The following is a 19,578-nucleotide window of genomic DNA, read 5'->3' on the forward strand; positions in this document are numbered from 1 at the left end:
CATAAAATCTACATTTACATCAGTTTAAATTGTTTATTGATTCCAATGGATTGTATAAACATAGTATATTTCTTGGTGACCTAAAAGCCAGATCAGAGAATGTCTTATATTTAAAGATGTGGTACTGAGTGTGCTAAAAAGAACAAAATGTTTTTGTTCCTAGTAATGTCTTAAAGACATATTGTTTGACATATTTTACTTTCTTCTATAGACTAGATCTAGATCTTTTTCAGAAAATACACTCAAAGTAGAGGTGTTCTACGTTAGTGAAAGTGAAAAAGTTTATTTACCCTAGAAAGTACCCCAATAAAATTTTATTAACTTATTTAGATGTATTCAAACTAAATTGCCATTATATTCTTTTATTTTAAAAGTACCTCAAATTTCCTCAAGTCATAAGTAAAATACGTAATGTTTAATATTTGAATCACTGATATCCTTCTGGCAAAGAACTTATTTATCTATATCTACCCTCCAACATCAACATAAATGTGTAAATGCTGTTACCTACTCTAAACCATCCCCTGCATTGAAATATGAAAAAGGGACAGTTGACTTTGGCTACCTTCAATAAAGAATTTTTGAAAATAGCCTCAGTGAAGAATTTATCAACCTGGCTTCAAAAGCTGGGACAATTATATACAAGGATAAAATAACACAAGACTAAAATTGATATTTTACTATAGTAGTAGACAACTGGAGAGTTCTGCAAAATATGCAAAAAGGTAGAAAAATAAATCAATATTTATAAAAACATATCCAAGGAGATACAGGTAAAAAAATTCTTGAAAACCTATAGATATGGCAAAGAACCTAATCAAGAAAACCACAAGTGCTTAATTCTAAAAGTAGGGAAAAAGAGTGTAGCACCAACTGAATATCTGAACATCTGAGAAGACATGGAAATCAAAGAAAGTCCCTGATAACTTGAGACGCAAGTTACCAGACTTCAGTAGAAAAACCTCTCTTCAAGAGCTTCTCTTGAACTTTTAAAGCCTATAGATACACAGACATATATCTCCCTATGCAAATATACAGATGTATCTATCTATCTATCTATCTATCTATCTATCTATCTATCTATCTATCTATGTATCTATCTATCTATTTATCTATCTACCTGCCTACCTACCTACCTATCTATCTGAACTTGATCTCCATAGGCATAATTCTAATACACTTGAAGCAACATTTATCAAAATTCCCTATCTCAGGATGAGGGTCTCTAGCATACCTTCATATACCCATTTCGAATGCTTACAGGGCTAATGAGGAAACAGATAAATCTATCTGTTCAAGACAGAGATGTTTTAATACAGTTTCCAAACTGATATACTCTTGTTTGAATCATCAGTTTTGAGATGAACTTTTGATAGACTCTCTACAGCTAATTTAAACTTTCTTATTTATGCCTGACAGCCCTAAGTACGCTGTAGGAATTTGGTGTGCTACTTTAGCTTTTTGATACCATTTGTAAAGATAGGTTTTATTTCTATGTGTTGAAGGTATATCTCTTAGGTTTTCAAATTTCTATAAAATTTCTTAAATACCCAGGGTTGGGTTTTTGGTTTTGTTTTTTTAATTTATGACAACTCTTGTTTTCTATGTTACCGTGAGGGAGGCAAGGAATTTCCAATTTGGATTCAACAACAACAAAAACAGATGAAGAGGAGTTATTTCTTTCACATTCAAATTATAACAAGTGTCTAACTTTGTTTGCCAAAGCATTTTTAGAGGGAGAACTAGAATCTTTACATAAGGTTAAGATAGATAGATGATTAAGATTCTCTTGGCAAGTTGGGGGTAGGTAATTTGAGGAAAATAGGCGCCATGTACCAATAATATATAGTATCATCATTATCACTAAAAGGAAAATATAACCTATGCTATTTTTGTACATAAGCCATGACTATAATATTAAATCTCTATGAATCTACTAAAAACAAACTATCATATACTCTATTTTTCACTTTGGGAACTACAAAATTTAATTAGGGTTAAAGTGACCCTAATTAATAAACTCACTAATAGTTAATAAACTCACTTTGAGAGAACTGGGCTGGGGAGGAGTATCTAACATTGTATAATATGCAATATGTTCTAAACAAAAACAATTTAAAGTAAGTCTCTTAAAATCAGATGATCCCTTTACGAATAATCACATCACATACATAATTACTGCCTGCTCTTTTCTAATGATGATTATTCAAAAATTTAGTACAGAAATAGAGACCAAGCATTACCTTTCCCTGAGAGAAGCACGATTTAACACAGGGCTTGGAGAATGCTTCGGCATTGTAGAGGGTGCTGAATGAACGAGTAAGGTCCTGGATGAATGCTGGGGCTTGCTACATGACCTTGAACTCAAATAGTCATCACATCTTTCCAAAGAGTCATCGAAGTCTCTCCCATGAGGTGTTCTGATGACCTGTTTAAAAATTTTTTATATATATACATATATACATATATATATATATATATATATACACACACACACACACACATACACACAGGATATATATAGTGACATTATACACACACACACCCTTTGTAAAAGTAAAAAAATCAAATACAATGCCACAGCTATATTTGAAGGTAAATTTCATAATGTAGCAATCATTACTACCACTATATGACTAGACATTAACTACATCTGATTATTCATTCCACATGCCCAAAATCTACAGAACTTTATCAATTCCAATGGCTTTTGGGTAGGAATAGGGTAAAGGTAGGGATGTATATATAAAACAAAGGACAAATACACATGAACTAATGATAGTCTAGTTTATCTATGAGGCCAAACAAAACAGAATTCTAGTCCTCATACTCATTCATTGCTTCATAATAAATCAGGGTAGATAAATGAATAAATTCCTACCCTTGTAGAACTTATATTCTAGCAAAATTTACATTCTAGTAAGGAGAGAGAGATTTAAAAACACACACCTGGAGTCTGTCATACAGAGTAAAGTAAGTCAGAAAGAGAAAAACAAATACCGTATGCTAACACATATGTATGGAATCTAAAGAAAGTAAAATAAAATAAAAATGGTTCTGAAGAACCTAGGGGCAGGACAGGAATAAAGACGGAGAAGTAGAGAATGGACTTGAGGACATGGGGAGGGGGAAGGGTAAGCTGGGACGAAGTGAGAGTGGCATGGACTTATACATACTACCAAATGTAAAATATAGCTAGTGGAAAGCAGCTGCATAGCACAGGGAGATCAGCTGTGTGCTTTGTGACCACATAGAGTGGTGGGATAGGGAGGGTGGGAGGGAGATGCAAGAGGGAGGAGATAAGGGGATATATGTATATGTATAGCTGATTCACTTTGTTATACAGCAGAAACTAACACACCATTGTAAAGCAATTATACTCCAATAAAGGTGTTAAAACACACACACACACACACACACACACACACCTGCCCAACCAAAATAAATAGGTAAAATATACAGTATATCGAAGGATGGTAAATACAATGGGAAGAAAATAAAGTAGATAAGAAGTGCTGCTGGGTGGAGTGGCAGGGGTATGTAGGGCAGGAGCTGTAATTTTAAATAGAGTAGTCAATGGGGACCTCACAGAGAAGACTGTCCTAGTAAAGATCTAGGGAGTAAAGGCCTGAAGACCCTAGTGAAGCCATAAGTCAGGGCGACATTTGTGAGAAGAACATTCCAGAAAGAGAGAAAAATAAACACGAAGATCCTGTGGATGGGGTAGGGTGCATGCCTGATAGTTAGAAATAGCAAGGAAGCCAACAGGGCTAGACAGAATAGTAGGAAATAAAGTAAAAAAGGTAAATTTTAAGGATTTAGCCTTCCATTCTAAACAGAGGAAAAATAAGCTCTTTTTTTTTTTTTTTTTTTTTTTTTTTTTAAATAAGATCTCCTCGGCTACTGTGTCGAGAACAGACCATAGTGGGCCCAAGGGCAGAGGCAAGGAAATCAGTTAAGAAACTATTGCAACAAAGTATAGAAAGAATGCTGGCTTGATTCTGAGTGATAGCAGTGGAGGCAAAAAGCGATCAGATTCAGAAGTCATCTGGAAGATACAGCCAACAGGATTTGCACAGACTGACTGTCAATGATAACATCAAAGTTTTCTGGTGAAATCAACTGGAAGAGTTGAGTTCGTATGAATTAGCTATACCCTTCCAACTGGATAGGTGGAAGAGTAAGATATTAGGAGTCTGGTTTTGGACACGTTGAGCTTCACACATCTATTAATCATCCAAACTATTAGAGCAGAGGTTCAGGAGTCCAGGAAAAACGTACAAGCTGGTAATTTCCAGAGTCTAAATGGCATTTAAAAGTATGGCACTAGGTGATATAACCAAGGAAGTGAGCATAAATAGGAAACACCTGAAAACTGAGCCCCGGGAAGACTCCATTGTTTAGAGGCTGGGAAGATGAGAAGGAAACAAACTGAGGAAGGGCCAGGGAAGAAGTGGAAGAAAGAAGTGGAGAATGTGTTATTCTGGAAGTCAATTAAATAATGTATTTCAAGGAAGAGGAGTAACTAGCTCGGTCAAGTACTGCTGACAGGTCAAGGCAGAAAAGGCTAGGAATGAACTTCTGGATTTTAGCAGCAGGGGGGTCATAAATAATATTAATAAGAGTAGCTTTGGTGGGGGCTTCCCTGGTGGCGCAGTATAACTGATATAACTGTATAACTGATTCACTTTGTTATAAAGCAGAAACTAACACACCATTGTAAAGCAATTATACTCCAATAAAGATGGTAAAAAAAAAAAAAAAAGACATTAGGTAAATACCAAGGAAATCTGAGTAAATTAAGGACTTTAGTTAATAATAATATATCTATATTGATCCATTAATTATAACAAATGTACCATACTAAATAAGATGATAATAATATGAGAAACTGGGTATGGAGTATATGAGAACTCTCTGTACTATCTTTGTGTTTTTTATGTAAATATAAAACTGCTCTAAAAAAAAAAAAAGAACTGCCATTTAAAAAAAAAATTAGAATTAAGCTATGCCAGGTAAAATTTTAAAATTTTAACTTGCCCTTTTTCTTACATTTATTTTCTTTATGCTTCCAATCCACCAATGTTCTTTTTGTTACATTTTTGTCTTATGGTTTTATCCCATAGTTCAGGTATTGTTTTATAATGCACATCCCTACTACATCATGTACATATCACAGAGAAAGTGGATTAGTTGTGTTGTAACACACAAAAACATCACCCTTGGGCAGACTTTTCATACCAGGCACATCTCATAGCCCCATCCTTTGTTGGTTGCCTTTGGGTTCCTATTCCTGACCCAATGGTGTCTGGATGATAGTGCTGACGTAACCCAAAACATGGTGACACATGGTTGCATTTTCACTAGAGGCCCCAGAGATATGGCAGTTATCTGGTAAACCTAACCATCCTAGATCCTGATTAGGGTAGACTTCAAACCCTCTTTTGTATTGACCCAGCTTTCTTATCTCTTCTCTGGCATATATTCCCTGCAAATACTATGCCAATGTACCCAAGACACTAAATGCTTCTAGAAAAAAAAATTAAATTAACCATATAGATTGGTTAGTTTTATTATGAATTTATTATTGTCAGTATGATATGGCCACTCAAATTACTTTGACATTCTCTAATGCCAGCATCCTCATTGGAATTAATACATCCTTCCCATAATGTTCTTTAAATCCTCTGACACACTGTCACACAGATGTTTCTAACATGCTACCTCTGCTCTCCTGTGAATCTACTGAGTCCACACATGTATGCTCCCTTCTATCTAATCTCAGAAGTTTCTTCGATCCAAGAATAACACCTACCTCCATCTGTGCTTCATCCCCATTCTTTTTCACGTCCTTTGAACTTCCCTCCATTAATTATTAGCATGCTATCTGTATTTCCACCTTCTTCACTTCAACTGGCTCCCAACTTTTAATGCAATTCATGCCTGATCTCTCCCATTTTTATCTCTCTTCTTTTGTACATTAAGAAAAACTCATTGAAGGTGCAGACTAAACATATTGCTGCTATTTTGCTACCTTTCCTGTACTTATAATGTTTCATCAAAACCTACTCTTCCACAACTTATTTTATAAATCCTGTCCTTTCCTCCCAGTTCTCATACTACTTGGCCTCTGCAGCGTTTGTCACTGGTCAGTCCTCTTTTAGTCTTCTCTCCTGAATTTCTCCTCCTCTGTTTCCTTAGTCACCTGTTTTCATGGTCCAGTGGACATTCTTCATCCTTCATCTCATCACTGAAATCAGTGGCTGTTCTCCAATGTCACACTTTCTGCCCCTGTCTCATGTACCTTCTCTTTGGTTGATTTCCTTTGCTTCTATTATCAAGTGTATAGTAATCTCTGAAACACTTATCTCTGGACAAGACTTAGCTTTCCAAGACTTATCTCTGGAAATCCAGATCTGAATACCCATTTCTCTGTTAGGCAGCTCTATTTGGATTTTCCACATGTAACCAAAACTCAGTAAATTTAAAATTTTTATCTCCACCATGCTCTTACCTCTGCTATTCCAGATTTCATCATTATCTTAGACCTACGCTAAAAATCTATAATTCATATTTCCACAACACCAAGTATGGTCCACCTCTTTATTCACTCCAGAGCAAGCTATTTATGGGCAACATACATTTTAGAATTCTGCTGTCTTGAAATGTCAATTCTATCAATGAAAAAAAAAAGAAAACTGAGATGACTGATTGAAAATTTAGGGGACTTGTCAGATCAAATGAAAGAATTGAATAAATTAATAACTCTATAATATCATTTAAACGGAATTAGACATAGGAAAAAGTAAAATTGGCACTGGCTTTATCAAATTGACAACGTAACGTGCATAGTTTTGAACTTTCCCAAAATATAGTGAAAGAGTTAAAAATTCTCAGAGTAGAAAAATTATTGAAAGACAAAATAGAAGAAAAACTTCCCTGAACTAATGAGATACATCACGGGGGCTATTATGAACTAGCAACATTAATTAAAAGAACAAAAACACCACAAAAAAAAAAAAGAGAGAGAGAGAATGAGAGAGAGGAACTGAATTTATTTAATGAATATTTAACTTCCAGTCACCATGTTAAATGTTGGGATTACAACAGCGAACACAACGAAGTCCCTGCCTTTATGAGCTTATGTCCTAGCAGTTACTATCAAGGAAATATTTGACCTTTTAAGAAGGTCAATTTGACCTTTAATCTTTCTCAGACTCATTTCCCTTGTATGTAAAACAGGGTTAATAACAGCTACTTTATAGATCTTCAGTCATTTATTTAAAGTATCTTGCAGAATGCCTAGGTGTGTGAATTAGTTATACAACAAATATAAGTCCTTTATTATCAAGATACCACTCCAACACGGCTTCTTACTTCAACACTACCACAATTTTCACTGTTCTCCAGAATTACAGCAACATATGGTGAGCCAGCAGACAGCTGAGAGAATCAAGCTTTCATCCCAGAACCAAACAGCATGTAATTCAAATGACTCAGTCACAGTCCCAAATAACTGACCAAGAAATATGTGATCCAGATTGAATAAAATAAAAAACTGAAAAGTGCTCTATTGTTAGCTGTTCACAGAGACAAAGTAAAAACACAGTGAATGTCAAAAACAAGATCAAAGAGGTCCATGACCAACAAATACAAGTATATATATTAAGAGACTGATAGAAAGTGCTATAATGCTATTTCTAGAATTATATCCAAATATGAGCCACTTGGCTTATAGTAGAGAGATTATTTTCTCTTCATTAATTTCAATGCCATTTGAGTCATGCTGTCTGGCAGACCATTTCATTTTTTGTTTACTAAAATTTCTCCACAAACTAGTCAGCAACGCTTTAAATAAAGCCTCTTCTAGGTGACTACAACTGACTTTTTTTCTCTTTATCAGAATATTCACTGAGAATCTCTTGAACAACATGTTAGCTAACACACAGATCTAGAGAGGTACAGGGATTTGAACTCACAAACCAGATGAGACAGGGTATTAACACAAAGAAAACTGACAGTGAGATATGCTAGGTGGCAAATACATCCTAACGACAATATCTGTAGAAGGACATTTATAGACTTCTAATGGTCTAAATGGTGGAGGTCTCATGGAGGAGGTGAATTGGAATCAAGGCCGTAAGTAGAGAAAAGGGGGAGATAGGGCATTCCAAGTAGAGGAAAAGGCACAAGGAAAGATAAACAATGAGTACAGTCACTTGGCTAGTTCTGTAGGAAAGTAATCAGAGAGAATATCACAGAGGTGGAGAAGGGCCCACTGTAGAGAACCTTGAACGCTGCAACTCAATACTATCCGACATTTATTAAGCATCTTCTATGTATCAAGTACTGAACAAGGTAGGAGACAGTAGTCACAGGTAAATATAACAGGAGACTTCAAAGATATTACAATCCAGAATGAGAGACATGAAAAAACAAGTAATGGTAAAACAATGAGGAAGGAAATTAGAACTAAATAGGTATACAATAAGTAATTGTGCAGTAGGGACACAGCTGGGATGTATTCCTTCCATGGAATTAGAATAAATATTTGTTTTGGAAAATTATTTATCTAAATGGGGAATGGAAGGTATAATAAGGGGGTAAATCTTTGATAAGAATCCACTTCAAATCTTCAACCTTAAAACTCAGCTTAAGAAACGTTTTCGTAGCTCTTGTGAGTTTTCCATAGGTTGCTTATTCACTTCCAAAAACCAAATGGAATGTTATCTCTTTGGCTCATAACAGAAGAGTTACATTTCTTGGATGACTCTTCAAGAACCCTGCCTTAGAGTGTTCAAAGAACAGGGTTCAAATCCCTGCTTGTTATGTGACCCTGAGCAAGTCATGTACTCTAAGTTTTCATTTCCTTCTCTATAAACTGGGGAAATTATCTTACAGGTTTGCTACAGAAAATAAAGGAGACAAAATTAGTACAAACACAAAGCAGAGGGCTCGAGTTATGAAAGACAACAGTATTTATTTCCTCTGTTGATAGCAACCTTCATATTTCAGCATAAACAGTTTTTTTTTTTTGTTTTACATTTACGGAAATAGCTCTTTAAATGCCATTTCTAAGATCTCAGAAATGTAATAATTCCAATATTGCAAATGTTGCAATGTATCAAGATAAAATCTAATATTTTTAAACCAATCTGAAATTGTCACAGGTAGAAAAGAAAATTTCATACACCAAACTCATAATTATATAAATGTAATGTAATTAAATGACATACTTTTCAAATATGCGATACATAATGGTTTGGTTATACCATACTTATGAAATAAGGTTCCTGAAAAGTTGTTTACACAATAAGTTCATAAGTTAAATAATATTTATGCCCATGAAAATTTTATATTTATAGGAACTTCAAGGTCAAATTAATGGAAGAGAGAACTACTAAGTATAAATAGGAACCAGGAAATTCACTTATCCAACAAATATTTGTTGAAAGCCCATTTAGTGCCTGGTACTACACACCATGCTTTAAAATTTCTCCTTTGTCATGGGACATAAAACTTAAGAAATAAATAAAAATAATTCCAATGGAATTTGCTGGGAAGTAGTTGAGAATGAAGACTACAGGAAAGAAGTGCAGTTGAGGTACTATTTTCAGGATAGTAAGAACAAAGCACAGTTCCGATTCAAAAGGGAGAGAAGCAGATATTGGCAACTGAGACCAGTTTCTCAATTTTGCTGAAAACATTCCTTTTGAATCCTACTGAAGGGAATGATCCATTCCTACCTTATCCGATTTAAAAATACATATGCTCAACTATCTGGTTTGGTTTAAGGAAAATGTACTTTCTTTACACTGAAGAAAAATTTAGAAGAAATTCCAAAATAATGCAATGAAAATGATAAGTAATTCCTAAGTATGTCCATCTTTAGGGGGTAGGGGGAAATTCCTCCCTTCTTAGAACACTCTTCGATGCACCTATATAAATAACTTGTTTAATCCTCACAACGACCCTATGTGGTGTTTTTATTACCTACACTTTACAAGAGAGGAAACTGAAGCAAAGTCAAACAGCTATTAAGTGGTAGGGGTCCCAGGCCAGTGAACTATGAGAGATCCACGGCAGAAAAAAGTGGAAAATTCCCACAGCCCAGGCCTCACAGGATGCCTATGAGGGAAGTTCCACAGAAGATGCGCTAACAATCTGATTTACTAACAACCCAATAAAAAGATCCAAGGGACAAACAGACAAACTGTTCCCAAGGAAGAAATAAAATATCCCCCAATTAATTTTATGATGTGATCATAACATTGCTACCAAACCACTCAAGAAAAGTAGAAGAAAGGTAATTAGAGACCACTCTTACTAGTGAGCATATGTGAGAAAATACCTTAAATAAAATATTAACAAATTAAATTTAGTGATGTTCAAAAAAAGAATACAACATGATTACATGACACATTTGTACATTCAAAGAATACAAGAATGGGTTATCAATAGAAAATCTATTAATTCACTATAGAAAAATCATTATCAACTCAATAGATGCTGAAAAAATTATTCAATAACATCCAACATCCACTCATAATTAAAAAACATACATACTTTGCAAACAAGGAATTTCAAAGGGAACTTCCTTAACTTGCTAAAGGATATCTAACAAAAATCTACTGCAAATAACATTCATAGGTGTGAAAGCTTCGACATGATCTTATCAAAGACAGGATCAAGACAACACAGTATTAGTTCATGCTGCAGCATATCAGGCTGCATTGCAAGAGCAAATTAAGTTTGAAACTTAGTGGCTTAACATAATAAAGGTTCATTTTTCCCTGTGCTTTATGGTAATATAGGTTAGCAAGAGAATCACACTTCACAAAATTGCCCAAGGACCCGGGCTGATGAGACAGGCTGAACAACTTATAGCTGTACCATCTAGAACATGAGACCTCATTATCACTATAACAAGAGAGAGTTCATATCGATTCTTCTATGCTGCACCCTGGAAGGGATCCACATAATTTACATGTAGAGTCCATTGGCTGGAACTAGGCCCCATACACCTGCAAGAGGGCTTGAAAATATGGGAGAGGACATGAATAGCCATAAGCAATAAATGTCTCTGCCACATCCTGATCACCACTTTTATTTAAGAATGTATTGAAAATCCTAGTAAGTCAAGACAAATAAATAATTTGAAAGGCAGAAATAAAATTCATTGTTTGTTGAGGATATGGTTTCCTCTATTAAAAAAATTCAAGAATATCTAAGACAAGAATGTTATACAAAAATGTATTGCAGACCCATACATCAGTAAAACACATAAAAATGTAATTTTACATAAAAGACCACTTACAATGGAAACCAAAACTATAAGGTTTCTCGGAATAAATCTACCAATGTGTTAACACATTAGTGGAAAAGTGTATGTAACCTTAGTAAGACATGTAAGAACTGAGACCACCTACATTCACATGGCTTAGCTAACAGAACAAAAAAACTGAGGCCCACCCACCTCAGCATGACTTTATCATGAGTTCCGGGAAATTCTTGCCAGGAAAATAATGCTATAAACCAGTAAATAGCTTCATTATTTGCTTCAGGACCTTCCCATAAATCATTTGCCTGAACAGCAGTCTGCTCAGTCATCAATCAGCTCCCTTCTCAAAACAACAGATTCTTAATCTGGGCAAACAGTCCCCTTCTCAGGACAAATCACTCAATAGGACAAATCCCTTCCCTATCAAATACCTGTTTATTTACCAAGACTTGCTTTAAGACTCTAACCTCTGTGTCCATTAATCCTAGACTTTTATATCACAAACTCTGCTAATTAGATTCCCTCATTAAAAGCCCTACCTTAAACTACTGAAGCCCAGACCCCAAAACTCTATAAATATCTACCGTTAACCTTTCAGAGATACTACAAAGACTGTAAAGGTGGTGCTCTCCCTTACTGCATAATCATAAACTCTGCTTTGCTTGGTATCAACAGATCATTCAGTTATCATGGTGGTCCTTTGGTGAGTTGGCAGTTGACAACCCTGGAAGTCCAATAAGATCCAAACAGACCCTCCTGGCTGCCACATCTAAGACGCTCAACTTAAATAGAAATAGCTTTTTCCTCTGAGACACTTGGGCCTCCCTCCTGGGGGTCTCTCTAACTACAATGGTGCTGTAAGTGAATCTTCCTGTTGAAGCTGGACTCTGCTCTCCTTTTGTTAAGGCTCCCAAATGCTGAGTTACTTTGTCTTGTAGGAATGCAGAGCCCTTGTCATTATTTGGTCAAATTTGACAACTTGTAACCCAGGCGGAAATCTATCTTATTACTAACAATACTAATATGTCTCTCTCTCTTTGCCACTTTTTGCTCTGAGTCTGTAAGAGGAAGTTCATAGAGAAGTAACAGGCATTAGCTACTAAAGCTATCCTGGAGCCAGACCTAAGGATTGACAGGTTCAGATGTTCTCATTATACCATTTTAAAATCCTTAGTAGAAACTTTGCCCTGGGCCACTTGTCAGAATATCATAAAAACTATCCTCAGTTTCGTCTTTTTTTTTTTTTTTTGCCATGGGAGAAAACGCCTCTGAGAGAAATCACTACCAAACCTTCCATCTTCCTAGAATTACAGATTTATCAGGTCTCCAATTTAAGAAACCAACCACTAAGTTGGGGCCCAAGACATAAGGTGTACAAGCAACATACTGACCGACACTGCCAGACTCTTATACCTGTGTTTCAGGTTAGGCCCATGCCCCCTCCAAGTTAGATTCAAATTTTCCATCATCTTACATATATTTATACTATAATTTAAAATTTTACACTTATTGTTCCAAATAGCATAATTTCACTAAGCATATTTTAGAATTACAGTGGCCACTTTGGACGGTTTTTTATATGAACAAAACTGTTCATGTGAAAGATGCATTAGAATAAAAGGGAGCAAAATCCTACACATCCAATGGTCTGCACTTCTTAACTGGCCTAACAAAACTTCCAAAATATTTTTGGGTCCACGAATTGCTTCCATAAAAGATTTGCTGGCCAAGGTAAATTTTTAAAAATGTGAAAATGTAAAACTATGTCTTGTTTAGATACCCTCACATCCCATTGAGAGAAATGGCTTTTATCCCACTATTTCTTATTTCCTGTCCTATGCTCCTCCATTACCTCAGATCTCTATCCTTCTTTCTGTCTGCTTGCATTCCCATCTGACCTGCCAGAAACAAAAGCTCAATGACTTCTTAAAATTAAATCCCCTTCAGAATACATCAAGTGCCATATGGTTGATTTTTAAGCTCTGGTCTGTTTCTGAGCTGAATAGTCAGACACTCTCCAGCATCTAAACAAGATAACCAGGAATTTGCAGCAGAATTTAGAGTTCTGTGAACTTTAAACTAGCCTTTGCACGTTTCCTATCCCAATAAATGGTGTCATCAAACACTGAGTTGTGAAAATTAGAAATATAAGAGTCATTCTTAACATTGCATGGCTAAGCCCCTTCCAATGCTCTCTGCTTTCAAAGTTTTCCTGCCTATTTTTGCCTAGTTCCTGAAATTAAAAAAAAAAAATGCCTGGAGATATTTTTATTGAGATTTTGTTAATTTTTGAATTACCCTACATAGAAGACTATCTCTATGATATTGACACTCTTTCTCTAGGAGAACATAGTATATCTTTTCCATTTGTCAAGTCTACTTTTCTGTCAACATTAATCCTAAATGTCTGTGTAATATCTCCACTGCAATCGACCTCCATTACTATCACCCCAATCCAAACCATCATCGTTTCTCACATTGACTATTCAATAGCCTACTAACTTGTATATTACTATCCATTCTTTTCCTAGTCCATACTACAATCAAGAGTAATATTTGCAAAGTACAAATCCAACTGTATCATCTTGTTGTTTAAAATTATTCCATTTGCTTCCCATTGTACCTAGGATAACTATCAAAATTCCTAACATGGCGAAAAAGATGTGATCCCTATCTACTACTCCAGCCTCAATTTATATCCTGCACCTACCCATGTCTTTCACTCCTAGCAACACTGGTCTTTTAGTTGCCTAGCCACTGAACCTTTATAAATGCTACTTCCCCTTTTCCCTTGCACATGTCCTTCCCTCCTTTTCACACAGTAAATTCTTATTCACTTTCAGAGCTCAAGAGCAATCACCAGTCCTCAAGATCCTTTTTCCATTCTCCTTCACCAGATCAAATCCTCCTAATATATAACTAGTACAAGCTAGCATGCATGTCCCCCATGATATTTATCACAGTTCCAAGTATATATTGATTTTTGTGATTTTATTATTACCTATCTCCCTCATCATCATGAAATATCCATGAATTCAGGCAGAGATAGTTTCTAGTTTTGCTAATTTTTTATTTCTAGCATAACAGAGTTTCAGTCATATCATCTTTCCTAACAGTAAGAGAGAAGTTGGGAGTGGAGAGGGACAAGGCATTCTAGATGTGACAGAAGAAATGACTAGCTTTCCATCACAATTCATCTTTCCCTCCTCCAGAGCAGAATTACTGCTGAGAAGCAATCCCTGCATCTAGGTGTGGCCATCTGATTAGTTCTTGGCAAACGGAGTGTAGGTAAAAATGTTATGTGTCAATTCCAGGCCAAGGTTTTTAAGAAAGAGATATGCCTCTTCAGGTTCTCCTTCATTTTCCACCATGTGAAGAGGACAGCAAAGCTCTAGAGTAAGGCAAAGGCACAGAATGGGGTCACTGCACGGAAAAATAGTATGCAGATTAGAGGCACCCTAAATTAACTATTATGTGAATAAAAACTAAATTTCTATTATATTAACCTTCTGAAGTTTGTAGGTTTATTTCTATAGCAAATAGCATTACCCCAAACAATTCAGAAATCAGTATCTTACTGTACTGGTCTTAACATAGACCTAAATATGCACTGGCCTGGAAGTCAGGAGCAGGAAGCAAGGGAATAGATACTTGAGGATTGAAAATTTAAGATCCAGTAATGCAGTAGCAAAATAAAACTGTGGCCTGCAACAGCTTGGAAGATAGACCACATAACTTTCAAGCTTATTACCTCTAGGAAAATAGCTGCAAAGGGCAAGAGATGTAGTGTGTGTTGACTTTTACTTATACTGAGCAAGGGATTTCAAGAATGACGAGCTCAGGAGAGATTGGTTTGAGAGCAGAAATGAAATAGTATAGAAAGATTTTAGTAATCGAGGGCCTCTCAGGGCCAGGAAAAGTGAGTGTCAACTGCGTGTGGACACAAAATGTAGAAGGTTAAGACAGAAAAAGGCTTTGAGCTTTGAACAAAGGGCCATTAAAACTTTTTAAACAGAGAAACGAAATCCTAAGACAAAAATCAGATTGAGGAGGTTGCTTCCCATCTCAGCCTACTTCAAAGGGCCTCAAGGTAAGCCATTAAAAGGCATAAGAACTAAAGAAATAAATCAGACTTTAGAATTATATTTAGAGGGAAAAAAACAACTTTGTGTGTATTTACTGAAACATTAAACTGTCTGGAAGCAAATAAATGAGAAGTTGATACTTGCCTAAGTCTATATTGCCTAAGAAATCAAGAACCTGGCCTTTAAGAGCCTAAGTCTATAAAATAGCTCTCAGGCCCCAAAACTTTTAACAGCAGGAAGTGGGCTAGAAAACTATGCAGTCCCAAGAGATCAAATCCTCCCAACCCATTTCAGAGAGGATAGCTCACTGCCATGTAGGATAATAAATGGACATGGAAAAACCAGCTGCAGGGTAGAGTCAGGGACCATGGAGAGTAAAGTCTAAGAAAGGACATTCCTCTACTATCAGGGCAGCGGGGCACCTGCCTGTTAGGTTCACAAAGCTTGCCCAGCAGCATTTATCATTGCTGTAGACTAGTAACTGCTCCTCATTCTCTATTTCTCCCTTTTGCAAATAAGAGCACCATTTTTTTTTTCCAGTTATCCTATCCCTGCTCTAACAAAACATACCAGAAATGAGGTTCAGGTAGAGTGAGAAGGTGAGGGAGGGGAGAAGTAACTTGTCTTGGTTCACAGGTCACTGGATCACAGGGAGTCTATCTGGATCTGGCTTATCCAGCACTCAAAGATCCTGAACTTCAAGCTAGATTCAAGTGGAACTTGAATGATGGAACTTCAAGTGATTTTCCTGGAAGAGGACAAGAGTATGTTCTGTGTGAGGGAAGAAAGGGATATTTGGTGGCCAGACGGGCAGACTATGACAGATATGGTCGGTGGTCTACTAAAATCTATGGCCCCTCTTCAGCGGGAAACAGCTGCCTAACTAGGATCTCTATTTGCTAGCCACCTTCCTCATCTTGCTTCTAGATGGGACTAGTTCTTGTCAATGGAATATAAGAAGTGACTTAATTCACTTCCAGGCTTTTTTTTTTTTTTTTTTTTTTAATTAATTAATTTTTGGCTGCGTTGGGTCATTCATTTGAATGTCTAGCAATGAAAGGACAAAGAAACAGGGAACAATAAAGATATAGGGAGGCAGGTTGAGAGGTGTGCTCTTTTTCTGGGAACTTTGTATTTATAGAACAGCTGATTATAATGCATCCAGGGTGAAGAGAGGTGACTTTGGCCAAAAGAACAGCTAATGACCAAGTAACTAGAAATCTTAAAGAGGGAGGCAGCAGATATAATAGGTATGAAGAAGTAGGAAAAATAGAAAATAAACATGTTAAATAGCCATTATCTCTCAATATATGCCCTCCACTCAAGCCAGACCAGTAGTTTCCCCCCTGCCTCCAGGACAATGTACTTATTGTAAACTCCAAGGCTTTTTCATGTTGTTTTCCTTCTAAGACATTCTTCTCTCTCTTCCCTTGCCTCTGCAGAATATATTTCTCAACAGAACTCAGGCCAAGTCCCACTTTTCTAAAAAATTTTTGCAAGCACTCCTAGTTTCATAACTCTTCTCCTTGTAGAAATCCTATAGTGTTCCACTACCGGTTACTATATGCCTATAAGAAAATAGCCCTTTATTTTTTTCATAGAAAAGACAGCACTGTTCAGTGCTGCATATGTATTTCTGTGAAAATCTACCTCTTCAGTACACAAATAATCCTGTGAGCTCACTTACCACCCACAGCTTTACAAAGGTAGTATGAATGATCAACTTCTACTCTAACTCTAAAAGTGAAGAATACAGAGGTGAGGGTGGGCGGATGTTAAAGATGAATAGAAGTGAAGCTCTTTTAAAGAATTCATTTAGAAAAGAGGATTCTAAATATATCACCTACCTTTAAATGGACCAGTCAATGTAGAAGTGGATTACAGTTACCTTAGGATAAAGATTAGTGTCCTATAAACTTTACACCTTTCTCTCCATTCTATACTTTTGTATGTTTGGTTTACTTGTTTTCTCTTCATAATCCACTCACACAACACACATATTTTAGGAATCCACACTGTATATCAGACAATATGTAGCAATTGTCAATAAGCAAGATCAATAAGATCCTTGCCATTCTGGAACTTACAGATTAGTAAAAAAAAACAAAGATGCAAATAAAGAAGAAAATAAATAAAACTTGTGAAACATGACTTGAAGATAGGCTTGTCCCGTAGGTATTACAACTAAGGTAGCTTCCCTGGGCCCCATGCAAGACAACAAAAATTATGCTTCTTGACACGTGTGTGTGCGTGTGCATGCATGCACATATATATTACACAGATCAGTACCCATGTATGTGTTTGAATAAATTCCACATAATAGGGTAGGTCTGCACCAGGGGAATTATGCCAGGCCCACACTCCTCTAGGGACAGCCTTAAGCAAGGGCACGACCCTATACAAACGCTATACAAGGAACAGTTCTATTCAAGTGCTATATCCACATCTATACTAGTAGTTCTCAAATGCCAATCCTTGGATAGACGGCAAAAGAGTTGCATAAGAATCACCTGGAAACTTGTTTAAAATAAACATTTCTAGTCTACAGTCTCAACAATTTTAATTTAGTAGGCCTGGAATAAACTTTTATAAAGTTCCACCTCGATGATTCTGACACTCTGGTAGATCTGGCCCCTTAGTCACATGGTGCCTTGGCTTGTTACTTAACTGTTCCATACTTCTTTTATCACAATCGAAGCATGGCAAAGAGTTATGCTGTTCAGTGCCAGTAAGCATGGGATAAATTGTTTCCAAGTAAATAAACAAAGGTATTATAAGGAAAGCTATGTTTTTTGTTTTGTTTTGTTTTCCCAACTATGATGCCTCTTCTTATTAAGAAGCTTACACTTAGGGACAGAAAAGAAAAACTCTGGGGCAGTACTTCTCAAAATGTAGAACATGAACTACTAGTGGTATAGCAGATAACTTAGTATGGTACCCAAAATGAATTTAGATGATACACAAGATTATTTTACATAGCACATGGACATACACTAAAAGGTACTGAATTCCCAAAGAAAAAATATATTTTCTTTTCAATTCGCTTTCAATCAGAAATCTTCGGTTAGCTATTGGTATGTCTCCTATACCTGTCTATCATTGCTTATCTCATTTTAAGAAAAAGAGAACATGTCTCAGAGCCTTTGGAAAACAATAGTTTTCTAGCCAGAATTTAGTAATGTTGTTTTGTTTTTGCTGTACTTTTAAGGCTATCATCCATTTAAAGTATATGATGCTGATTTTTCATTTACACTGGTGAAATAAATAAAAACAAGGTGAATTTTTAAAAGACAGCATAAATTACACGCAGGTATTGTAAAACTTATGAGGATGCTCTACGAATGACTGAAATTTAGAAATACTACTGTGTGAGGTATCACTAAAAGTAGCAACCAATTTCTCTCTGTCTCTGTCTCTCTCTCACAGACACACACACACACATATACACATACACAAACAAGTAATGAACAATCAAAAGTCACAAAACATTTGTAGCAAGACACTCAATGAAAAGTCTATCTTACCACCTGACAACATAGACAAAATAATGGCATTCCATAATATGACAATTATTGTTTGTAAATTTCTTGACTAAATGAATATGATAATATCTGACCATACATATAAGAAATTTACTAATGTTCTAATCTGAAAGCCAGGATAATTATTGTTCTGCAATTTATACTACATACCTTATAATCCTTGGGTCGGTAGCAGCCAAGATGAGAATGATCTAAAAAAGGATGTACAAAAGAAACTATAAATATTTCCTATCAAAAAGGAGAAATTTGTCTTCATCTTTGATTTTTCCTACAATCACTCTGTTTCTACGATTATAATTCATACAGCAGTTTTCAGAAATATCTTAAAAATCCTTCAATAATGTTACAAAGATGATAAGCAACAAGTTAAAATCTGTATCAGTTCTTCAGCAATTAAGTGATTTCAAATAGTATTTTCATTAGAGTAGGAGATAACTGATACAGGCCAGATTAATTATTAGTTGATAAACCAATTTGTCTACATGAAATGGATAATTTTTAGTTGACAAACTAGTTTATGATGAAATGTAATTTGAATATATAGATTTGATAGATACTGCCAAACTACCTGTGTTCCTAATCTTGGAGTCCATGCTTGAATTAAGTGAGTGTAATGGAAACAGGACCAGCTTTAGAGGGCGGGAGCATACTGTCCCGTAGTGTACAGATC

The 19,578-nt window shown here is 35.8% G+C and overlaps 1 protein-coding gene across 3 annotated transcripts in view; it reads right to left on the reverse strand.

Moving 5' to 3' along the window:
- SPATA6 (spermatogenesis associated 6) overlaps positions 1-19,578 on the reverse strand; it is a 149,571-nt gene that overhangs the window by 53,403 nt on the left and 76,590 nt on the right. For all 3 annotated transcript variants that reach the window (XM_068539846.1, XM_068539845.1, XM_068539847.1), the window contains 2 exons: positions 19,059-19,099; positions 2,244-2,428 (listed from right to left, as the gene is read on the reverse strand). In XM_068539846.1, coding sequence (XP_068395947.1) covers positions 2,244-2,428; positions 19,059-19,099 — 226 coding nt within the window. The remainder of the gene's footprint in view (positions 1-2,243; positions 2,429-19,058; positions 19,100-19,578) is intronic.

This window comes from Eschrichtius robustus, chromosome 3 (assembly GCF_028021215.1).
Source record: "Eschrichtius robustus isolate mEscRob2 chromosome 3, mEscRob2.pri, whole genome shotgun sequence".
NCBI lineage: Eukaryota > Metazoa > Chordata > Mammalia > Artiodactyla > Eschrichtiidae > Eschrichtius > Eschrichtius robustus.